Source organism: Pygocentrus nattereri, chromosome 26 (assembly GCF_015220715.1).
Source record: "Pygocentrus nattereri isolate fPygNat1 chromosome 26, fPygNat1.pri, whole genome shotgun sequence".
NCBI lineage: Eukaryota > Metazoa > Chordata > Actinopteri > Characiformes > Serrasalmidae > Pygocentrus > Pygocentrus nattereri.
This window is the reverse complement of record NC_051236.1, coordinates 25,882,249-25,907,532: the sequence shown is the minus strand read 5'-3', so window position 1 is coordinate 25,907,532 and position 25,284 is coordinate 25,882,249. Positions and strand designations below refer to the sequence as shown.

Below are 25,284 nucleotides of genomic sequence, written 5' to 3'. Positions count from 1 at the left end.
TTTATATGCAAGAATATTAATACTTGTGTATCATTTTACACAGATTCACATTATTTTGACTTGGACAAAAATGTAAATGTAGTTGATGGTATGTCCCTTTAAGTCTTTTCATCAAACCGAATCTGCAGAATTGTGTCCATTAATAGTCAGATCTACAATACACGATTTCCCTGACTGCCGAGGGGAGTTGACTGACGGGAGTTTTTCCTTGCCACTGTTGCCACTGGCTTGCTCGTGGGGGCTTGGACCCAGATTTTCTCTTTTTGGTTTCTTTCTGTAAAACTGGTTGCTCTGTAAAGCTGTTTTGCGACAACACCTGTTGTAAAAAGCGCTATATAAATAAACTTTGCTTGCCGCTATCGTCTCTGGTAGGATAGATTGGAGATATGAAACATATCAAAAACCTCAAAGAGGTAGGTGTGTGTGTGTGTGCGCGTGTGCGTGCGTGTGTGCGTGCGTGTGTGTGCGTGCGTGTGTGTCTATATATATATATACAATTTTTTAATGGGGGCAGTCGGGGGCTGGAGGTTAGGGATCTGGCTTAAATAGGGATCTGATCTATATATATATGCAACAAATTCTATATTAAAAAGAGTCGAATTTGTTTACAGGAGATTATTCAAAGAAGACCTCAGTAATTAACTGAATGACTGAATGCAATCATATACTCATGCCAATGTTCCAACCTCTAGTGAAAATACAGCAAAGGTGGAAAAACTCCTTATTTAAAACTCTTAAGAAGAAATGTTGGATGAGCAGGTGTCCACAGACTTACACATTTTGAACATTCTGGACATTGATTAACCCCTTATAATCAGGTTTTTTGGTGTCTAGGCTTAGGCTTAATCTAGGTATGGGAAACCAGCCCATAGTGTATAATAAAGTGTATGTGTGTTAGGTAGGTTTGCCCTTATAGTCATATTTAAGAGTTAAGTGAGAAACTAATCTGATCTAAAAACAACACAGAATTTATACAGGGCAAAGACAAGAAAGCATGATTGGTAGGATCAGGGCTATGATAATAGGATCTGAGGAGCTGCTGGTGAAAAAAAAGAAGAAGAAAATAATTATAACACTCACTCAGGCAGGGATTTGCATGAGGGAGAAGGACAAAAATAGTTCTGTAGAAAAATCAATGTGTCTGTTTTATAGAGGGAAGCTTTCTTTTCTAATTAGTGACAGCTGACTGCCAAATGGTGGTCTTATCAATATAATTCACAGTGCACTCATTCAAGAGTAAGGCTGGCAGTAGAAAAGTTTGGCCTGAACTCCAATGTGGTTAATTACAGTTCCTTGGCATCTGTTTCTACAAAATGTAGATAGCGAGTTATCATTATACTCATACTGTATCACATTATGCTTTGTGCCTCTGTATTTAGGTTCATTCATTCAAACTGTACACAACACCTCTTTGCTTTAAAGGCTTGTAAGGCTTATCAAGGACAATTCAATCCAAATGACTCCAGGGAAGGGAGGGAGAAGAAATTTACTATAATTAAACCCAAAATCAAGACGTTTATAGAGTTAATTACTCATACATTTATATGGTTGGTCTATTTTCTCTCTTTCACTTTATTTTAGCTAACATGACAGATTTGTTCCCCACGAGAACAATGAACATTGATCAAGGCAGTGTCTCTGCTTTTGTTCCTTTGGATTTAAATACTAGAGCACAGTGTGGCTCTGAACCAACCTAAAAGACTGAACATGGTCTCTCTGAAACCTTTCTGACAGACACAATGTGGTTTGTCTTTGTAGGCATTACTCAAAAAGCCATTATGCATTTTTGTGGAGTTCCACAGAGACCTATTGTAGTTTCCCTTTTCTTATTAAATCCATCTTCTATGTAGAGCCATGGCTTTGACTAATATGACTTGCTGGCATGGCAGTTTGGAGAGGCTAGCACAGGAGGACACACCACACATGTAGGGTGGACAAAGTCACACATAAAGCCCGTCCTCCATGGATACAATTCAGCAAGCAAAGACAACACACTACACTAACCAAACATCAACAACAGCCCCAAATTTCCGTTTTTAACCCGGGAGCTTGGCGCATCGGGAGAGCCACTTTGCATGGCCATACCTCTTAAGCTCCGCAAGGCAGCGTGGCCCATAGCTGACACCACTTTTATACTTTCCATTGTTCAGAGTTCAGAGTCATGGGTAGCCTCTTTCTGCAGGCTCCCTAGAATGGAAATCGACAGATATTCTTAATAAATGTCATTAAATAATATTTTTCCTTCGTATAAGATTAACTAGGACACTCTTTTATCTCTGTGTGTGAAATTGTTGAGCTGCTAACGAGCAATGGGGTGGTAACCCCCTGCTGTGAAAACAGTTCACACATGTGGGCACGAAGATAAAACAGATACAAATGACATTTAAACACAATAAAATCACTTTCAGATTTTGTAAGTCATGTATATTTCCATCAAAACACATTCCATCATTACTGAAGAAAATGCATAGGTGCACAACTGATGGACCTTTGCAACAACAGAAATAGCATTTTATGGTTGCTGTGAAGAGGAGTTAATAAAGCCCATTACCAGGGTGAAAGCATGATAAACAGTTCTCTCCAGGTGGCTCCATAAGTCATCGTTATTATTTTCTATGTCTGTGCTTGGCATTGGGGCTTCTTGTCTTTAATGAGCTAGACCTCAGATAGTCCCACCTAGCTGATGAAGGAAATGGCTTGCTATAGCTGGAATGGTAGGCCAAATCTACAAAGGGGTATAAAATCAACTTCCATGCTTTGAGGTGGCTGTATAAAGATATCTAATAGATTAAATAAACAAATATGATGTAAGTAAAAGCGCCATTTCAGATCACTTAATGGTTTCAGTACTTTTTTGAGTAAGTATGTTTGGGGCTCTGTTTCGACTTCCCCACAAACACCCATCTGTCTTCTCTTTTAGACTCTAGCTGCAGTCAATATGATTAGTCTGTGCTGCTCAATAACTCCAGGTAACGAGCTGTCTAATAGAGCCGTCACAGTCTGCTTATCTTCCAGCTGCAACACCCAGTTTTAATGAGCTTTACTTAATTTCCCACTTTCTTACTTTCTCCCATTTAGTCACTGCATACTGTATTCACACACGCTCACACACACACACACACACACACACACACACACACACACACACACACACACACACACACACACAGACTATTACCTGTTCAGCTCCATTTCCGAATAACATTAGAGGTAATTCTGGAATCATCTCTGCCTGGAAAAGAGAGATTTCAATGATAAAAGGGTATTTCGGTCATTTTGGCTTAAAAAAGTGACTGATACTAGAAATTGTGTGCAGAAGTTGGATGTCACATGGCAAAGTTTTGCAGACTTGGTCTAAATTAGTCCAGGCAGACAAAAAATAACAGTTGTGCTTTTAACAGGGGCACAGAGTAATGCTGACCTTAAGCTGCTGTGAGTGCATAGAGTGCAGCTGATGTGCAGTAGTAAATCCCCTGACCATGCACTACGCATCGATACAGAAACACACTGATAGATACACTACAAGTCAACACACACATCTCTTTGCTTTAAAAAAAAAAAGGAGACCAAAGCATATGCTGGTTTTACTGGTGATCAGCCATGCTGGTCTGTGCTGTTTTTCATTTTTCACAGCAGAGAGCTACTGGCAGAGCATTGTAAGGCAAAGTACTATTCAAATAAAACTTTCCTTTATTTTATCACTGCCAGCATTACATTGCGTGTGTTGTAGACATCAGAAGCCCTGGTTCCCTTCACCACCATTATAAAGAAATCGGAATCAGTACGTTTTTCTACTATGATTTGACTTCACATCAAACCTCTCTTCCCCTTTAAAATGAAGGAAAGTGTGACTTCACAAGCTTTAGTGCTAAAGAGTGGTCTTCTTTCCCATGAAGGTAAAGAGACATTATGGAAAGAGACTTGGAATATATCTTTCAGTGTCTTTCTGTGTCAGGGAATTGTGTATCAGAGCAAAATAAACCGTATTCTAGTACTATACACTTCTAGTTTTCAGAATTCTTAGACACATCGTCTTGTTTTCTTGTTTGTTTGCTTTTTTTTTTTTTTTTTTTTTTTGCTTCATCTGTATGATATTGAAGTGTTTCTCTCTCTAATTGCCTGTCAGTACTTCAGGACATCCCATTGAAGGACTCATTCATGCAAAGCTCCGTAAACTGTTTCCAATCTCCTTAAATTTCGTCCCAGAACTGCCCAATTTTGGTCACTAAAGTCATTCTTTCCTCTCATTTAATACTCTGTGTGATAATGTTTATTAAAATGAAAAAACCATTAAGGCTCATGCTGCTGCCCCTGGGTACAAAATCTTTCAATTTAGCAGGAATTGCTGATGGGATTTTTGTCTCAGGCATTTCCCCTGTTTCTTAGAAATGATTGGCACAGATGCCACGCTGACATCATAAAACGCCATCAAATGTGTTCATGTCAGGCTGCGGTATGTGTTTTATGTAATGTCCTGTCCTGTTGCACAGCTGCCCTGGACACACTGGAAAACACAATGCTAGGCTGCATTATTCGCTACAGAAATTAGGATTAAGAATAGAATATTTTGTTATGCTATAGGAGGAAGATATTGTCATTTTTAGCAGAATATTTTAGTGGTAAACATTACACAATCAGACATGAACTATTATTCTTATAAGGCAGTCATTTTCAGTGAAAGGGGACATTTTTAAAAGAGTAGACTAAAGATAGATCAGTCAGTCCCCATGCACATAAATCATAAAATGCACCCTTTTTATTGTCCAGGGAGAAGAAAACAGCCGTGATGTTCACTCAGCAGGGTGAATGTGGCTCTCTGTTTCTTTTAGACTTCATGTGAGCTAAAACACACAATAACAATTCGGGAAATAATCAGACATTACAAAGTTAATCGTTGCATTTTATTATTTTTGGTATTGTCACTGGGTTAATCTGAACTCTTAAACTGTAAAAAGGAATGTATTTGTTTGTGTCAAATTTTTTTTTCCTCTTTTGCATGAGCTGACTGCAGAGGAAGTGGGAGGAATCTTCAACAGCTGTTTCTGAAATAAGGCTTTCATTCATGCGTGTGTTTTCTTTCTTAGATTTCCTTTCTTTAGTGGGTTTCACAGTTTACTGAATGCATGCAGCTGATTTAGATACTCAAACATACAATACACTGTGTAAAACTCTATGAAGTCTAAACATCTTTTTTCTTCAACTTGAGCTTGTTTGTTGACTGAAATTAGATAGTACATTCTCTCTAATTGCTTTAGACATAGCGAGGACTTGTGTTTTCAAGTTGTTGCTAAGAGTCCTTAAAAACTACCAATCACAACATGTTTCTCTTCTTCATACATTGCGTTGTACATCTTTCATTTGAAAGGCCATAGCAGGCAGACAGTGGGACTGTGTTAGAGATCTTATCATTGCCTTCCAGACTTACACCCCCATTTCCAAAAAGTTGGGAAATGTAAAACAAAACAGAATGCAGTCATGTGCATATCATTTAAACCACTCACGCATATTATATTATATGTAGTACAAAGACTTTCTATTTATTTATTTAATTTTTAAATTGATGCCAGCAGTACATTTCAGAAAGGTTGAGACATTGTGGTGTTTACCACTGCGTTGCATCACTTGCAAGCTTTGGGAATTGAGGAGACCAGTTGCTGTAGTTTTGAAAGTGACATTTTTTCCCATTCTTGCTTGATATAGAATTTCAGCTGCTCAACAGTTCAGGGTCTCATTTCATGACATGCCACATTTTTTCAGTGGTGACAGGTTTGGACTGCAGGCAGGTCAGTTTAGCACCCAGACTATTTTACTATGGAGCAATGCTGTTGTAATACATGCAGAATGTGGTTTGGCATTGTCTTACTGAAATAACCAAAAAGACGTTGTCTGGATATGCAGCATATGTTGCCAAAACCTGTATATATATTGTGAAGCTTGATGGACCTGGAGGATGCACTGTACATGATTTTTAAAAAGAATTTCACATTTTGATTCATCATTTTTCCACTTTGCAAAAGTCCATCTTACATGAGCTTGGACCCAGAGAAGGTGGCAGCGTTTCTGGATCCTGTATATATAAGAGTGTTAACTTGCATTTATTGATACAGCGACAGTCTGTATCCAAAGGAAGTGATTTTCAGAAGTGTTCCTGAGCCCATGCAATGATTCCCTCTATAGAATCATGTCTGTTTTTAATGCAGTGGGCCTGAGGGCCTGAGAGCCTGAGGGCCTGAAGATCACAACCAGCCACGCTGGTTTTTAGCCTTGTCCTGTGCATACAGAAAGCTCTCTGGATTTGCTGAATCTTTTAATCATATTATGTAACGTGGTCACAGCTAAACTGGCCTGCCTCAGTTTTACAGTTTCTCAATTTTAAGATTTGATATGTTGTCCTTGTACTATGTTCAATTAAATACAGGGTTTACATGATTTGCACATCATTGCATTATGTTTTTATTACATTTTGCACAGCATCCCAACATTTTTGGAAACAGGGTTGGCAATCATGAATGCTTTGTTCAGGTACATGGGTGCCTGAATTGCTATGCCACCACACTACAATTGTTTTGAAACTCTTTTGATGTTAGACTCATTTTCCAATTAGATTCACATTTCTAATATTTTTCATGTGCACACATTATTCTGTAGGATCTGAGTCAGTATGAGCAATAAGAACACAAAGCTGAACATGAGATATGCAGGTACTGTTTGGTTTGTCTTCAACACATCAACAAAGATGCTTTGAACTGAGTTTTTGGGGATGTTTAAGACATTGCATGTCTCATATTTCTGCATGGTCATTATTTACTCAGGAATCCTTCGTGTGGTAGTTCGTGTGGTAGGAAACCTAGAAAAGGTTTAACTGGTTTACATGTACACTATCAGTCAGATGTTTGGAGTGAATTTGGGCACAGCTAACTGAATATGTATGTCTTTAAGGTGTTCTGGTCTATAGGCTTAAGCTAAAGTGCAAGCGGCATTTGTTTCTAAGACAAGTACAGATAGTGAAGTTGATGTACAAGATTGTTGACCAAGATTTTTCTGTATTTTGTGTGTCTACTCTTTGCCTTTATTACAGCTGTCAGTATTTTTGGAGACTTTCTTTCAGTTTTTCAACGAAAGCTGCAGTGACATTATTATACACCTCCAAAGTTCAGTGTTGCTCAAGACTAGCAGCATTTTCTGTTTTTTAGATTCATGTAATTCCAATTACAAATGTGTTTTGCATGGTATAAATGTTTAAAATGCTCAACAAGTGTATTTTAGCAGCTACAGCATATGTTCTCATCATATCGTCTAGATGCTGCTTAAGAGAATGCAAAGACTGTGTTAAGCTGCATGTAAAAGAAACAAGAGCTACTTTCTATAAGAATCTAAACTAGAAGATTTTTAGAAGATGTTTGATTATGTAACACTTTTTAGTGTCTGATTACATCCCCAATGTCTATATTATTATGCTAAATTGTGGAAAATAGCAAAAATAAAGAAAAGCCTTTCATGAGTTTGTGTTCAAAGTGCTCCAATAAATATTATACAATATTATATTAGAGACTATGAAGCTAAAATACATGCACCTGCACTTCACCCATGTGATATTAGAAGAATGATAACAATTTTCTAAGTTAAAAACAATCTTGTACTGGAACACTAATCAGTTCTCATTAAGGTGCTCACATCTGACAGGTTCATGCAGCAGCTTTCAAACAGTTTCTTCCACTTTCTTTTAACACTCATTGAAGAAATGAACAGTTTTTTATTTTTCTACACAGTATACCTCCCAATTTCCACATATGAAATAATTCTATGTATTTAAAAATTTGACATTAACTAAACTAGAGTAGTATAAGCACATTACAGACATCAAGCTCACATGCTGATATGACGACTACACTGGTGTTAAATCCATCATTCAAATGACATCAGGATTAATTCAGCAGTTCTTTAAAGGCAGGATCTGATCAAAGAGCTGGTAAGAAAATCAATACGAGCTTTGATGGAGCTACAGGCTTTTATGGCTGAAATTGGTCAAGGCGAGCAGTGACAATGAAAATCTGGTCCATGATTAGCCATTAAGACATCTACTTTCAAGCATCTACCTTCAGCATACACTATAGATCTGAACAATCAGGGTATGTTTTGGAAAAACTGAGGATACTTTGTTTAATTGTAAAGCTAAGGCTTTTGCCAAGGTTTCTGATGAACTAATCTATTATTCAAAGAGAATTCAAGTTTGAATGGCACTGCTCAAAATACATGCCTTGTTGATTTTTTACATGAAAACAAGTGAACACCTCCTTTGCAAGGAACAAACTAAAATATGGCATTTTCTGCTCATTTTAATGCACAACGTCTGTTCTTTATATAAATTTAAGGGCCCTATATCATACCATTCACTCCCCAGTTCATATATGGAAACTTAACTGCAAAAACATTTTATATTGGATATTAAATTCATTGTTTCTGTGATGTCACAAAAACAACTTGTTTACATAATTCTACTTATTCACCCTACAGCAGGTTTGCCCTGTCCACTCATAGCGGCGTTTTAAGCATTGAGTGCTTTTTGAATGAGGCTTAATACAGGGCAGCCAATCAGAGCAGTGCTCATTTATCTTATATCACTCTTTAAGCCACAGTAACATAAACCTTAATTCAAAGAGATCAAGAGAGGTTGGAAACTGGTCATTCCAAGATGAATTGTGACCATTTTTGGTACATTAAACCACACAAATGTTCTAAGTGGATCTCAAAGGACAAGTTATACAAATCATAAAATGTGTCAGGCCACAGTTTGTGTTTTATTATGTTTTCCAGTATGTTAAATTCAGTATCTAAACAATATTTGTGCATTAAAATGCATAGAAGAAAGCTCTATGAAGAGGACACGTTAACATTTTCCACCCAAAGAAAATCAACAAACATGCAATTTGACCAGGGCCGCATGCGACTGTATCTCTAGTACAAATGCAAGCTCATGGCAATGTGTTTTTATGGCAGCCACCTTTTCTTTCCCGCTGGAGAGTGATTGGTTTAGATAATCTTCTTAAAATCAAGAAATTTTATCTGTAGCTGTTGCTGTAGAGTGAAGAAACTACCAGAGAGAAAAGTTCAGGCATGTTTATTTTTATGCTGATGCAGGACTGCTTTCCTATGTTATAAGGAATATAAGTGGATGATAGTGCCCTCTAGTAGCTCATTAATCTACAGGCCCAGATAGTCAAGATCTAAGGGCCAAAACAGAGCAGTTTTCCCTTGTAATATAGCTCCCCTCTGTGGACATTTTGTGCTATTACGGGTCTTATCAGATTTTGTCCTGATATAAAGGTTTAACTGATTATGTAATTACATTATGTAATTAGTTTTTTCAGCAAATCCTTGTAGGGTTTCTAAGACTGTCTATTACAAATGTCAACACACCAAGAAACAATCTGCTTGGCAAACTCACCAAAACATGCTGCAACATGATATTAGTTGTAAAATCAGGTGTTTGAACGGCTGCATTTATTCTAAGATGTCAAAGGAGAAAAAAGTACTTACAGGCAGTTACAGGCCGGGTGTCTGATCACCCTGAATATAACCATAAAGACACGATTTGACTGTAAACGCTGAAGGATTGTCTGAATAAATTTAGCTGTCACTATGTGCTGTTAAAAGTTTGCATTGCTCTCTGAAGAGCTCCACAGTAGTCAGTGGACATCCAAATCACAGACATAAAAAAATGGCTTGTTCTTAACAGTCTATTCATAGTCTGTCTTCATAGTTGCAAACTGCTTTAGGATCGTACTGTGATGTGTCAGCAGCGAATCATAAAGATATGCAAATTTAATAACACCTTCAAATTCGTCTGTGCAGGACTGAAGCAAGTTAGAAATAGCAAATATGAAATATGACAAAAGCAAGTTAGAAATAGCATGGTCCCAAGTGACAGGTACCTTCACCATTTGATACTCTGACAGCTTTTTATAAGCTTCAACATTTTCTTTCCCCCGTCCAGCATTGTGTGCAAGGGCCCATAGCAGATGTGTTGGTTTTATGGTATTATGGTTTCAGCAAGAAATGAAGGAATAAAGAAAAGACCTCGTTTTCTCGCGTTTATGTGTTCAAGTCAATAGACTATATAATAACTATAATCCATGTTGATGACAGTGTGCAATTTAAATGTTGATTCCTTAAGCTTGTATTGTTCAGATAGGAATCTTAAGGTGAACTCTTGTGTTTCTCATTTTAATCTTCATCTGAGGAATCTGATGAAGATACGATCAATTACCACAAATAAAGAAACCAGTGGGCAGTTGCTCATAAATCTCTGTCTCTCTCTCTCTCTCTCTCTCTCTCTCTCTCTCTCGCACCTGGGTGTTTCATGTGTCTTGAGCATCACAATGATAACTGGGTAGAAATTATCCACATAATAGTGAATAGTGTAAATGCACCCAAAGCAGATTTTAATTCGATCACTCAAACCACTTCAGGAGGTGGTTTGACATTTAGACAGATGTTGACTTACATTGAAGGGTAAGGGTGTTTTTGCCTTCTCCTGTAAACTATTTTGGAGATACTTGTTTTTCTTTGGACAGTGAAAGTCACGGCCGGATGACCAGGGTCCTCTCTGTGTGGAGTTTGCATGTTCTCCCCGTGTCTGCGTGGGTTTCCTCCAGGTTCTCTGGTTTCCTCCCACAGTCCAAAGACATGCAGTCAGGCCAATTGGACATGCATAATTGCCCCTGGGTGTGAGTGACTGTCTGTGTCTGTCTGTCTGCCCTGCGATGGACTGGCGACCTGTCCAGGGTGTATCCTGCCTTCTGCCCGAAGACTGCTGGGATAGGCTCCAGCACCCCCCTGCGACCCTGACGGAGAAGCGGCTTAGACAATGGATGGATGGATGGATGGATGTTTGTAGACATTGTAGACATTGCGGACCCTGGTTCCTCTCACCACTAATGTAAAGAGGCTTTATTTACATCTAAATGACTGAAATATGTAGACATTTAGAAAAATCTATATAATTTACCTTTTTAAAAACACTGAGTTTGTTTTATTGTGAGTAATAGCTTTGGCAGCCTCGTCTGAATAACTGCAACGAGTAGGTAGCAAAGATGTACCCGTTAATTAATCAATCAATGCAGTTAAATCATTCATCATTAAATCATGAGTCATTCATTGCTGTGTAACTTACTAACAGTGCAGAGAATAAAAATGCACATTAAGTTTCTCTTATTAAATATACTTAATGTTAATATCCATGATGAATATTAAAATATTTTGATATTAGTTTGCCACTGTACAAAACTGGCAAATGTTTGACAGGTACTGAACAGGTATTGATGGTGAAGTACATGCCAATATGCGCCATGCTGCTGAGGGACTGAACCACATCTTTCTATGCAAAATGTTTTACATGTAGACAATTAGACAATTTCATAAATGTACAGATTTCCAATCCAACATTCATTGAAACTGGGCTTTGTTCCCATATGTCAAAACATCCACCATTACTCCAGTCCCCAAAAAATGAACATTATTGGACTAAACGACTACAAGCTAGGAGCCCCGACCTCTGTAGTCATGACGATCTTTGAACGCGTGGTCCTAGCCCACCTGAAGGCAACTATAAACCCTCTAATGTGTACCCTGTAGTTTGCATACAGAGCTAACAGGTCTTTCAATAACATGGTCAACTTGGCCCTGCACTTCATGTTACAGCATCTTGACAGTACTGGACTTCAACTCAGCATTCAACACCATAGTGCCAGATCTGCTGCAGGTCAAACTGTCCCAGCTGTCTGTGCCAGGTCCCATGTGCTGGTGATTAACGGATTTCCTGAGAAACAGGGAACATCAAGTGTGGCTTGGAAAGCACGTCAGACCCCCAGATCCTCAGTAGTTCAGTAGCACAACGTTGTGTGGTCTCACTCTCTCTCTTCAGTCTCTACACAAATGACATTGTCTCTAAAGAACCAGCTGTGAAGATCCTTTAGTTTGCACATGAGACCACTGTGGTGGGACTCATACCCACAGTGATGAGTCTGCCTACCGAAAGGAAGTTAAGCAGCTGATCTTCTGGTGCAGCAGCAACCAGGGTGTGGCCTCCCAACACATCTACAACAGCAGAGTGATGAAGCATGCTGGCAAAATCACCTCTTCCAAGTACTCCCCTCTGCTAGAAGATCAGTGCCATCAAAAGCCGCACAGCCCGACATGCTAACACTCTTTTCCCCAGATCTGTAGTGTCTATTAACCACAATGAACATCTTGCACTGTAAATTTAAACTTAAACTGAACCTAACAAACCTCACTTATTGTCTTACAGTATTGCTACTTTTGTAGCGTAATGCTTATTTTCACAACTTTACAAAATGAGATTTTACAAACATTCCTATAATTCTGTCTTTTTCAAATGGCTTATAAGTTAATATACACTATATTTCCAAAAGTATTCACGCACCCATCCAAATAATTGAATTCAGGTATTCCAATCACTTCCATGGCCACAGGTGTATAAAACCAAGCACTTAGGCCTGCAGACTGCTTCTACAGCCATTAGTGAAAGAATGGGTCGCTCTCACGAGCTCAGTGAATTCCAGTGTGGTACCGTGATCGGACGCCACCTGTGCAACAAGTCCAGTCGTGAAATTTCCTCACTACTAAATATTCCATAGTCAACTGTCAGGGGTATTATAATGAAGAGGAGGGGATTGGGAACGACAGCAACTCTGCCACAAAGTGGTAGGGCACGTAAAATGACAGAGTGGGGTCAGCAGATGCTGAGGTGCATAGTTCACAGAGGTCACCAACTTTCTGCAGAGTCAATCGCTGCAGACCTCCAAACTTCATGTGGCCTTCAGATCAGCTCAAGAACAACGTAGAGAGCTTCATGGAATGGGTTTCCATGGCTGAGCAGCTGCATCCAAGCCTTACATCACCAAGTGCAATGCAAAGTGTCGAATGCAGTGGTGTAAAGTGCCGCCACTGGACTCTAGAGCAGTGGAGACGTGTTCTCTGGAGTGACCAATCGCGCTTCTCCGTCTGGCAATCCGATGGATGAGTCTGGGTTTGGTGGTTGCCCGGAGAACAGTACTTGTCTGACTGCATTGTGCCAAGTGTAAAGTTTGGTGGAGGGGGGATTATGGTGTGGGGTTGTTTTCAGGAGTTGGGTTCAGCCCCTTAGTTCCAGTGAAAGCAGCTCTTAATGCTTCAGCACCAAGAGATTTTGGACAATTTCATGCTCCCAACTTTGTGGGAACAGTTTGGGGACGGCCTCTTCCTGTTACAAAATGACTGCACACCAGTGCACAAAACAAGGTCCATAAAGACATGGATGAGCGAGTGTGGAGTGGAAGAACTTGACTGGCCTGCACAGTCCTGAGTCCTGACCTCAACCCCACAGAACACCTTTGGGATGAATTAGAGTGGAGACTGTAAGCCAGGCCTTCTCGCCCAACATCAGTGTCTGACCTCACAAATGTGCTTCTGGAAGAACAGTCAAAAATTCCCATAAACACACTCCTAAACCTTGTGGAAAGCCCTCCCAGAAGCGTAGAAGCTGTTATAGCTGCAAAGGGTGTGCTGACATCATATTAAATGTTGCTTTTGGCAATATAGTGTATATCTACTCAGCCTTGCATGTGTACATTTTCATATCTGCATACGTACAGACATGTGTACACATCGCTTTAGCCCCTTTCACACTGGCCCTTCATTATTACTATGTTTAGTCTGTTTTTATTTTATTTATTTTATTATACTCTGTTTTGTATGTAACATGTTTGTATGTTGGCATGAAACCAAGACAAACTCTATCTATGCGTAACACACTTTCTTGCGTAATAAAGTGATTTTAATTTTGATTTTTGACATTTTTGCTTTAACATTTATATTTAACATTTATATTTATGTTTACATGTAAACATTTAAATTTATATTTTGTTTACATATATATTTAATATTTCTATTTCTTAATTAATAATTTAGTTACAATGTTCCATTTTTTAATTATTATTTTAGACTACACTGAACACTAATTGTGGAAATTGAGCTAAATGTTAAAAAAATGTTAAAACCTTGAAAAGTAATGAGCGTCACATGACGGCGCCCCCTACTGTTCTGCACATGGGGAACAACCACCTGATTCGGAGAAGATTCTAATGGTAGTCGTTATTCTGGACGAAGAGGTGTAAATAAGCTCAAAGTGACCATAAATCAGATATCGTTAGACTGAAACATAATGAAACATAATACTGAGTGAATACGTTGGATCCCTCCTCTCATACACCCCAGAGACCTTTTCCTGAATCATAACTCTGTAATATTCTACAAGTGCTATAGTGCAGAGTGCGACTTTCTCTAGATCCCCGTCTGTTCACAGTCTCTGTTTTGCAAAAGCCATGAGAAACCAATCAATGTGAACTTGGACATCTGTCTCTTGCAATATTAGAGTCAACACAAGCATGTCCCCGGTTTATATATCCTTTAGAGCCCACATGAGGAAGGAGAGTAAATTAGATGAAAATCCTGTAGGAGGAAACAAGAAGAATGAACTTCTGAAGAAAATCACAATAAATATTCCGGTACAATATGTCACTCTGTTAAAATCACCAAATCTTTCCTAAATAGTACACAAAACAGCACTTTGAATTACCAGCGAATCAGCTGAATCAAAAATTTAAAATGATTAATAATCACGTTATGAAAAGGTACAGGTATGTTCTTCTTGTACCTTTGAATGTACATTTCCATTATTTGTACCCTGATGAATGAAAAATGTATCTGCACAATACCTTTTGTCTGACTGTGTATTGTGAGATTTGATACAGAGTAACTTAAAGTAGTAGTACTCGGAGTAAATTAAAGCAACACTATAGAGACCACCCTGCCGGAAGCATGTAACAGCACACAATGTGCTGAAGAACATCTTATAACAGTGGTTGTGCTTAAGACCCCCAAAAGTGGATGAATGTGATTTTGTGAGTTTGTTCAAAGAGCTAGATGTGAGGATGTGAGTGAATAATCTACTCTTGTCATCACATCTTCGTTCAGTTTAATGTAATGCTGATTTTGCATTTGAGACCTAAACATTGTACCGCCCTTTTGAGCCGACGCATGTGATGATACTACAGAAAGAAGTAAGACATGGTCCGAAAAACTACCATCAAATCTGTCCTCTGACTTTTAAATGATTATTTTAGGCTTTACAGGGTGACTTGCAGCTCATATTTTAGTGTGTTCTTTTTCCTCCTGATTCAATAACGCTACTTCTTTCAGTCTTAACAAAAAATTGACATAGTGCAGCCGCTTTAAGTAAACGAGTAAGTAATTAGTAGTGTAGTCCAATTTGTGATCACAGTTTAAGAGAAGTAAGTATGTAACTTTTGATAGATTACTTTTTATTAATAATGACCTTAACACTGGAGTTATCCATAATAATCTACTATTTATATATAAGACCTCCTGCTAGCACTGCATATGGTCAGTGCAGCACTTTGTTCTGACTGAAAAAAAAAACATGAAGTTAGTTTTGGGAGTTTGGAGCTGCATAGAACTTACTGAAAATAACCATGACAATCACAGATCACAGCTATTTTTATTATATATATATATATATATATATATATATATATGCATATGCATATTTGTATACATATATAACTATGGTTAATATAAATATGTAACACACACACACACACACACACGCACACACAAGCGGCTGCCTACCTTTGCTTACTGCAAAGATCCCACTTGATCAGCAGTCTAGCTTCACATTAGGAAATTAATTACACACTCCTCTCACAAGTGTTAGAAGTGTATCTAGAGCCTGTACTGCTCTTAACATGCAGTCTGCAGTTTTGCAGGGTGTCCCTGTACCATTTCTTGGTGTTCAAAGAGGTGCTAAGCAATGCCCTCCATGCAGTTACACAGATGTGAACTTAGCAGCAGCATATAACCCAAAAGTTCATGACAGGCTAGACCAGTCACAGTGAAGGGTTTTGTTTGTAGTTGTCATGTGAGCGAGAATGAATTCATTTATTAATCTAACTTAATGAATTAAGCTGCATTAAGTTTGTGATCTAAATTGAGATGCCATAGATAAGCAAATTATTTCATTAAAAAACAAAAGGTATGACTGGCACACCATGTGGCACATTCACACGTCTGTCCCAAATGCACATGCTTGAATCAAACTTCCTCAAACGTTCTTGCCTTGTAGGTCTGCTTGTGGTTGCTGTCACCAAAGTGTGGACTTTGAACCCCAAGGGCTAAGGGCGTCATTTGGGAGTGGGCTGTAATTCTTCTGAGACAAGAGCTCCCAAATCTAAAGACCACATAGCCATTCCATAGCCATTAGTAAATACATGAAGGTAATATTTATTCTGCAAAATATGGTTCGTCTGGCAGTTCATTATTGAAGTTCCTCGAGAAAAATAGCAGCAAGTGCTTGTATGAGCAACTATGCAGCTCCAGTGGCAGTGAGGGAGAGTGGAAGGTCAGTGGAAAGCTATTTGATGTTATGCTATATAGATCAAAACTAACCGGGCACCCTGACTCCTTCATAAAGTCACCCTAAGAATAATGATTTTTAATAAGACTCTACTTTTTAATGCTGTTTTCTGCGCAGTAACATGTTGAGTGTTGTATTTAGTGCGCTTTTCTGCTGAGAGATAACTTCTTAACATCTTGCTTTCTTCATTTTTTTTTACCGACCATGCTATCTAGAACTGTTCTTCCGGCGTGTAGATAGGCTACATTTTTTAAACAAACCTGATATTTTTATCAGTCAACGGATAAAAAAGACCTATTTCTGCTGAACGCGTGGAAAGTAAAACGCCGTTTGCTCCACTCGAGCCGCCGTAGTTTGCATCCAAAGGACCTTTCTAGTTGCCACCGGTGACGCGTCCCTTGTCAACCAACCAAGCCCCGCCTTAGTCGCGATCTTTCCCCCATGATTGGTCTATTTGTTTTGGTGCTTCAGAGCCGCGGGAGCTGGTAGGGCGGACCAGCTGTCAATCAATCTCCCCCGAAGATCTATTTACAGTAGGCTGGAGGGGACGGAGCCGAAGCGAATCTGTTCAGATTAAAAGCAGCGCTGTCGGTCACAAAGTGTGTTATCCAAGTGGATAGTTCACCTCATAACAGGTTAATTCGTTATAGCCGATTATTTTAGTGACGTGCTTTGTGAACCGCTTTGTGTTTTTAAGCGTTTATTCTTCCATTCACTGAAGCGGACGGTTTTCGTAACGATGTCTTCGGATGAAGACAGAGCGAAGGAGATCCTGAAGGGCTTTAAACTGTATCCTTTAAACTTTGGGCCAGCAACGCCACTTTAGCTTCCAGTACGAGAACATTAAGTCAGTTGTTATTTTAATGCATATGTGGGTAAGTTAAACATGTTGTTTTTAAGTTGTGTGCCGCCAGAAACCCCAGCTAGCTGGCGTTAGTCGTCTAGCTTGTGGCGCTGCGCTGCCGTTAGCCCGGCGAAGCAGGATTTGCGAGCCATGTAAAGTTAGCAAGCAGCATTGATGGCTAATGAGCTATTTCTAAATGAGTTATTTGTAGCTGGCTACTTCTGAGCGTACTGTTTTCTTGTTTATTAAGTTTTTAAACCTTTGAACCCGAGCTAGTTTTTTTTATTTCTTATGTTTTTGCTTCTAGCAATAGCTGTACATTTATTAGGTTTTTAGCTTTTTGAGTTAAATAGCGGTGGCTAGGTTGGCTGTTAAGGGAGTATTTAATGGCTCGCTAGCTAACGTTAGCTAGTTTTATGATTTAAAAAAAAAAAAAATTATTATTATTTACAATATAAGCCTTTGGTCACATCTAGAACACACCATTCGTTCTAAAGCTACTCATTCGTAATGGGTCTGGCTTTATTTGATATTTCATTTGTTTGTTTCAGTTGGTGCACAGTGGCTCAGAAACCTAGCTAGTGAACTAACGTTACCGTTGGGCGCCCCAGGTGCGCTGGTAACTAAAGATTAGGTAACTGGCCTTCATTCTGGCCTGCCTGCTAACTCTACAGGTACGTCTTGCTGAAGGAACTAGCCACAGCAGTTTTACTCTTCGTCTGGCTGCTGTAAAGTAAAACTGCATGGTTACTGCACACGGGGTGGTCGTTTTCATGTGCAGTGATCCACAAATTTTCCTTAGCAGTAATTTTGATCGTATTATATACGATTACCAGCTAAATCTACCCACGCAGACGAACTAAATTATTTTGGTCTTGTGCTTGAGATCTATCATAAATCATCTAGTTACCTTATTGTCGGTTTATCTTGGCAATTCTGTTTTAAAATGTATATCAGGTTTACAACCGCTACACCTATTCAGCATCCTCATTATCACACTGCTGTTCTAGCTACGTTGGACCAATATTTAGTGAAATAATGCAGATTTCCAGTTTGTCTGGCAGGTCATATCTGAACACACTATAGGAAGTTGTTAGATGTCTGTGGTCCCTGCTTCTTGGAATCAAAGTGCATTAGCCATGTGAAATCACCACTGAGAGTTTGTCCCTGCCATTCAGTTTACATAACATTGCCTACTGCTCCTAAAATTGGCTCGGTAATTCCGACAAGACTAATTACATCTGCGCTACTGCCATACTGTAGCCGTTACGAAAGGTGGGTTGGATTCGTTTAAGGTGATCATGAGGTGCGTTTGGTGTGTACTGGCAGGTGTGATGTGGCATTATGTTTTTTATTATAAGTTCTTCACATTATAAGTTACAGTAGGTTATGTACGTGACCTTCGTTGGGAAGGTAAGGGTGTATCTTGCAGGCTGGTAATTCTTAAATCCTTCATTTGCAAGGACAGGGATTTGCCTTATGCTCCTCACATCCATGCCTGCGCCGGGTGTTTCTCAAAGTCTCATTACTGTAATGGCTTTGAATCTTTTGAATATTTACCTTTCTTCAAGGATATTGAAAGCAAGGCTGATTAAGGTTGTATTTGTGTAGCTTATGACTTGATAATGAAAGCAGCTGAACTTCAATCTCAGGCTAATACAGTCATTCCACGAAGAGCGCTTATTAGTTTCAATTGGACACAGTAGCTCTTTTAGTTTGAATTAGCCCATTTTCTGAGAAACATACACATTTGTGAATGCTTATTTGTGAATACACAAAGGAAATTTGTTGCTCAGTTTTTTCCATTCCTAAATTATCTCTCCCAAAGTATGTTTACTGTCCTTTTGAGAAACATATGTACGTATATCTGCTGATGCCAGTATTTGATAGGCTTACAAAGCTTTTTTGCAAAGTTACCCAGCATTACTTAAAAATTCAGCTTTTTCAGAATATTATAAATACATCATACAATACCATTTTAAAATATCTGTCTAAACATCTTAACTAATCTAAACATGTGTCTGATGCAGATAACCAATCAACAGTTAAGCAGTTATCTTCTGATACTGATGTGATTCTGATATTGTCGCGCATTCTTGCTGAAAATAAGCGTTCTCGGTATATCTAGTTCAAGTTCCAAAAATGTATATCAGCTAGTTTTATTAAAGCTGCATAATGTGAGCGTGCACTACATCTCCATTATCACATTATTGTTCCAGCTAACTCGCACCATTTAGTGCAAATACGCAAGATGATCTGTTTGTTTGGTATATTATAGTGTTTTGTATCCGTGATTCTCCAACCAGGAGCCCCAGGAGTGAATGCAGTGTGCAAAGTAGCATCCCCTTAGCACCACAACTTACATGCTCATGAGAATATAAGGGCACATACAGCTCCATAGTCTAGGAAAAGAGTTCTTTGTGCTGAATGTTTGTTAGAGACCTGGATTTTGGCCCTGATGTATTTGAAGTGCATCTCAGCATGATTCTGTGAAAACAGAGGTGAAGGGTTTAGGAAGAGCTGAATAGTACACTGCTTGCTTTGGCCATTTCCTACTATTTTAAACCCATAATGTCTTCATTTGATCTGATTTAGGTCAGAACATCTGAAAGGACACTTGAAAGTCTCCATTTGCCCTAAATGATTAGAGACATGCTGCTGTCTTCTTTGTCTTTTGAGCTGATGCTCCATGCTTTTCATGGCTAGGGATGGACTGTAAATGGCACAGATCTGAAACAGTGGATAACTTTTAAAAAATGCATGTGACTTCCGTGAAAGCAGTGTAGCCTTGGGACTAATTAGCACGACTGTGACATTGTTTGCATGTAAAAGGGTGTCTCCCCTGCGACTTTCATTGTGCATCACTGGTTTACTCAGTAGGTGTGATCCCGAAGACACCTGTCACCACTAATCTCTAGCGCTATGGCCCAGTCCATCAGCAGCAGACCTAGTTAAGCATTAGTTTTTCATTTTAACATATGGTCGGTTGTGCTGTGACTTAACTCTGAATTACTCAGCAAGGGGTTTAGGCTTTTTTATGATTTAGCTAACAAAAATCTATATAGAGCATGTATAGAGCAATCTTCAGTAATAATTCACTAATGCCTGTTTGAAAGGAATTTTCCTAGAAAATGCAAGAAGGGTGTAACAACCCCTTTCAAAATACTGCTTACTGTGAGACAACTTTACAGTACTGCCTAGGAGACGTAGGAGATGAAGCTGTTTTACCTTAAATATTTTAAAATGTCCAGATTAGTTAGACTGAATTTGGTTGTGATTAGAATGTGTTATTTCCTATGGTTGATTTAAAAAATAGAGAGAGAGAGAGAGAGAGAGTTGCTGTGATACACAAAATTTTGTGCCATGCACTATTTACTAGTCCTTAGCAATAGGGGTCCCTTGGTGGGTTGTTACTAGGGTGAGGGTTGTGTTGTGGACTGGTCCTGACAGACCACTCTGCCTGTGCATGTTGAGGAGAGGGCTGGAAGAGACACAGGTGGTCTGAAGATGAAGAGGTCAGATGTCACTGACTTGGAGCACGGTGGATTATCACAAGCTATTGTTTTTCTTCAATAAAGTCTCAACTAGAGTACAATAGCACTGTTGTTTACTTGAGTGCTTGAGAATATTTGCTTGTGTGGATTCACTTGTGGCCTTATGTTTGGGAAATAATAGACCCGAGTTAGAAGATAACAGATGTTAATGTGATAGATTAGCCATTGGTATGGTAATGAAAGCTTTGAAATAGCACTTCTAACAATCTAACAATGTGCTGTATCATGTTTTTAAAGTCTGTACTTCATACCTCTCTAGTCGTGCATTTTGAATTGCCAAATTTTTGCTTTGAAGATGGCAAACTTTTGTCCTTTTGGAGTTCTGCTGCCTTAACTTGTTTCCAGAAACTGGATGAACCTGAGGGATGCAGAGACGGGGAAGGTTCTCTGGCAGGGTACTGAAGATCTCTCCATCCCTGGTGTAGAACATGAAGGTATGAACGCTCCTTAGACACTTCCTCGTGTCCAAGCTGTTGGCTCTGTTTTCTAAGGACAGCAGTTCATCTGAGGTTTCGCTTAAGCAATTAGAAGCTTTTAGCTTCACACTGAATAGACTTATCCATGCTGCAGTTGTGCCACTGAAATGACTAAAATGTTACTTCTTTTTTTTTACTGAAAACAGTGGTGCAATAATTGTAACAGTGGTATAACACTAGGATTATTTTAGGATTTCTTAGCATCCCAGTATTAAAATCTTCTCTGTAATTGTCCTTTTTAAATGTTATTTTGGTTTGAATTTTATGGCTATGTTACTGTTTATTATGGTGTAGATCCATGTTAGTTACTTAAGAATTAATATACAAGAAATGTTACACATGCTTTTGTTCCTTCTAGCTCGGGTTCCTAAGAAGATCTTAAAGTGTAAAGCTGTTTCCAGAGAGCTCAATTTCTCCTCGTCAGAAAAATTGGAAAAATTCCGTCTGGAACAAAAGGTTCTTTTTAAAGGCCAATGTCTAGAAGGTTGGGACCCCCTCTTTCTCATACATTTGTTTTATTTTATTTTGCTCACATGTACTGCACACAATTTATTCCGAAACCATCTAATTAATAAAAAGTAATCGCTTGATATTTAGACACATACCTGCTATAGCATGTACGTACACAGAATTCAGAGTTGTCATTATTACTATTCTTTATTACTGTATGATGATTTCCAGTTTTTGATAAGTAATTTGTTTTTCTTATTTTTTATTCTCTGTTCCTCTTAGGTAATTGTATGCAATTCATTAACATGTTTTTCTCTCTTTGTCTTAGAGTGGTTCTTTGAATTTGGCTTTGTGATACCCAATTCTACCAACACATGGCAGTCTTTGATAGAGGCAGCACCAGAGTCAGAGATGATGCCTGCTAATGTGTTAACGTAAGATATTTGTAATGCACATTTATGTCCTGCTGATTAATGCTGAATAATACTGAGCTAGTCTACATTCTAATATATTTCTTTCTCTCTTTTGCAGTGGAAATGTTGTTATAGAGACGAAGTTCTACGATGATGATCTTCATGTCAGCACCTCCCGGGTACGACTTTTCTACGTCTGAGGCGTGAAGCCTCTTCTTTTTTATTCTGTCATTCAGTAGGATACACACATGCCTGCACATTTTTATGGCCAGAGGAGACTCTGCATAATGAGCATTTCTGTGGCACCATGACAGCGGCACTAAAGGGAACAACTTGAGCAAACCAAATTTCAGGTCAAACTCCAGTCTAATGGCAGATAAAGACTTGTATATAACAGCAATGATGCCCATCACAACCTGACCGTGTAAATTATTTCATTTGTACATTTTTTTCCTTCCTATCTTTTATCAAGTTTCATCCTGCATTGTACACTGTTTAATTGTCTTGTTTTTAAACGTTTGCTCCTGGTTTTTGTGGTTGCTGAAATTGTTTTTTTGTTTGTTTTTGTTTTTAATTTCTTTTTTAGCAAAACTGTAAGATAGACAGTGTTTAAATATATTATGTAATTATGAATTAAAATATTGATATCCTCGAGTGGTGCCTTTTTCCTTTGATTATGCGTGTTTTACATTCAAATGGGTTTCTGCGAAAGGGATGCTCAGAAAGTTTGTGCATAGGCTCCTCTTTCTTTTGTCCCTAACACCAGTTGCATTAGCGTTGTTAATGTTAGGTAAGCTTTCCACTTTAATCCATATGGAGTGATAATTTTTGTAGCATTGTAGCTGAAGTAGCTTCTCTAGATTGGCTCGTTTCATTTTCCGTGATTAATGCTGAGCCATTGGCTAAACTGAATTATCTGGGCCTTTTATTTTAATAATATATTACATTCAGTCTCGGTCACTTATTAGAGAGAGTTAATCCAGTTTAAAGTCGGTTAGTCCAGTCTGACTTCAATTCTACTGAAATGAGATCCTAAAGTGAAAATGCCCAAATGTCTGAAATTTGGAAAGGTGGCACTGGCTTCACACCACAAACTGTAATATGCATAATATATGATTCATGTAGGCTGCAGGAGGCTGTAAGTGATGTAAGCCTTAGTCACGATTAGGTTAGGATAGTTATGATTCAGCATGATTTCAATTCATAAGACAATTTCATGACAATATGAAAAATACTGTACAACTATTACTATGAAGTACTATTTAGTATTTGATTATTTTTAAAATTATTACGAGTATAACTCCATAGTTACATAGGTATTGGAGAGATGATCAATACATACAACAGATTTTGCATTTCTGTTTTAAATCCATCAAACTGTTTGTTTCAGCATTTCTATAAAGTGTGTTGTTTCATGATATTGACTGATGTGTGTACTGGATGAGTAGAATCACATTTTAGCCTTTTGTGATATCAACCACAGTTCATTTACTGTCACACCCCTATTAGAGCAGCGCTCTTAACTCCCACTACAACCTTGATTTCTATGCTAGAACATCACCTAGAGAAACACAACCCGCTGGAGTCACCACTTCCACATGGGGAAAGTATTTAAAATAGAGGCTAGACATTTTTCTTTGAACAATCAGAGGAACCTGGCGTGTTTGGTATGTTTTATTATTTCTTTCTTGTCCAACATCCACACAGCTTTAACCATCACAAATTATGTCACTGTTTGTTCAACTTGGCTTTCTTCATTAAAAGCAAAGTGAGACATTAGCTTATCTGTTAGTGTCCATTCACGGTAGATGTGATAAATTATTGTGTCCAGAAAGTCACCATGTGTACAACATTGCCCATTTTTTAAACTATTTAGAATTTGTGTTTTCCTTCATGTTAGCAAATTTTATGACTAATGGGTTTCATTTTTAAAAAGTAAGAAAAAATAAATAAATAAAATTTTCTAACTGCAACAAAATTGTTTGTACTGTTTTAATAGACAGTTTAAGAACTGTACAGTACGTTAACGGGCCTAACCAGGGGTGAGGAGCTGAGGGCTGGAGTTCAGCACAGTTTGGTGATTTCCTTCCTCCAGCATATCAACTAAACTTGGTAATTAGTTGAAGTTAAATCAGGTGTTCTTGAGTAGGAAAGTTACCTTCCAGGCCTACAACATACATTTAGTCTGAATTGAACTTTTTCTTCTGGACGTCCACTGATTTGTGCAGCTTTATATATGAAAGCAGATGTAGTTCATTTTGACATGACCGTTTTACAGACTCTCTTCATATCTCAGACAGGGGTAAACTCATTCCTTGTGGGCCACAGCCCTCCAGAGATTAGCATGTTCCCTCTTCTGACACATAGGCCTTACTAATTAGCTGATAGATGGAAATGTGTTTAATGAGGCAGAATGCTAAACTCTGGTACTGAGGCCCTTCATGACTGAAGTCTGTTAGGTGACTTAAACGGTCTGTTTTTGTTACTGTGGCTTTCAGTCTACAATATGTAAGCTGCCCTGATGATTGACTGCCCTGTATTGTGCCTGATTTAAAAAGCAGCCAGGGCTGAAATGTGCAGTAACAACCCTCGTTATCACTTCGACATAAAAAGGTGGGCCCTACTGCTGCAGTCCGAATGGGTGGCTGCAAATATGCTCATGGTTGTGACATCACAGAATGGGCTGTTTTTGCAGCTTGATTTCCATGGACTGTACACTGTATGGGTTTGGTTATGAACAATACATTTTGAAAGTTTAACAACATTTACATCAATATCTTAACCAAAAAAAAAAAGAAAGAGAATAATTCAGTTTTCCGCTATGTTCATTATCCCTTAAAAGTAGTGGCCTCAGGGAAGAGGCAGTGATTCGCTGATGCCTTATTTCCTAATTTAAACAGCCTTCTGCACAAATATTGCTGTGTGCTTTGACAATGTTGTAGCTATAATGGTCTCAAGCGCTTTTAGTGAGAGTGAAAACTTGTTCATGAAATCTGGTGCAGGTGTCTCACTTTCACTTGTGAGATTGTGGTTGGTGAGTGCAGTGGATAACACC

General features: G+C 38.5%; 1 protein-coding gene across 1 annotated transcript; it reads left to right on the top strand.

The window, feature by feature from the left end:
* Nucleotides 1-17,005: 17,005 nt before the first annotated feature.
* pde6d (phosphodiesterase 6D, cGMP-specific, rod, delta) lies at nt 17,006-22,883 on the top strand. The gene is made up of 5 exons (XM_017698099.2): nt 17,006-17,281; nt 21,236-21,324; nt 21,725-21,850; nt 22,145-22,250; nt 22,348-22,883. The coding sequence occupies exons 1-5, from the start codon at nt 17,232-17,234 to the stop codon at nt 22,427-22,429; spliced, it is 453 nt and encodes a 150-aa protein (XP_017553588.1). The 5' UTR covers nt 17,006-17,231; the 3' UTR covers nt 22,430-22,883.
* The last annotated feature ends 2,401 nt before the right edge of the window (nt 22,884-25,284 follow it).

Bases quoted from the DNA above. Each gene is read 5' to 3' on its own strand.
- pde6d (XM_017698099.2), top strand. From the start codon at position 17,232: ATGTCTTCGGATGAAGACAGAGCGAAGGAGATCCTGAAGGGCTTTAAA. The intron at 21,325-21,724 runs GTATGAACGCTC...TGTTCCTTCTAG, and splicing joins CCCTGGTGTAGAACATGAAG to CTCGGGTTCCTAAGAAGATC. The intron at 21,851-22,144 runs GTTGGGACCCCC...TCTTTGTCTTAG, and splicing joins TAAAGGCCAATGTCTAGAAG to AGTGGTTCTTTGAATTTGGC.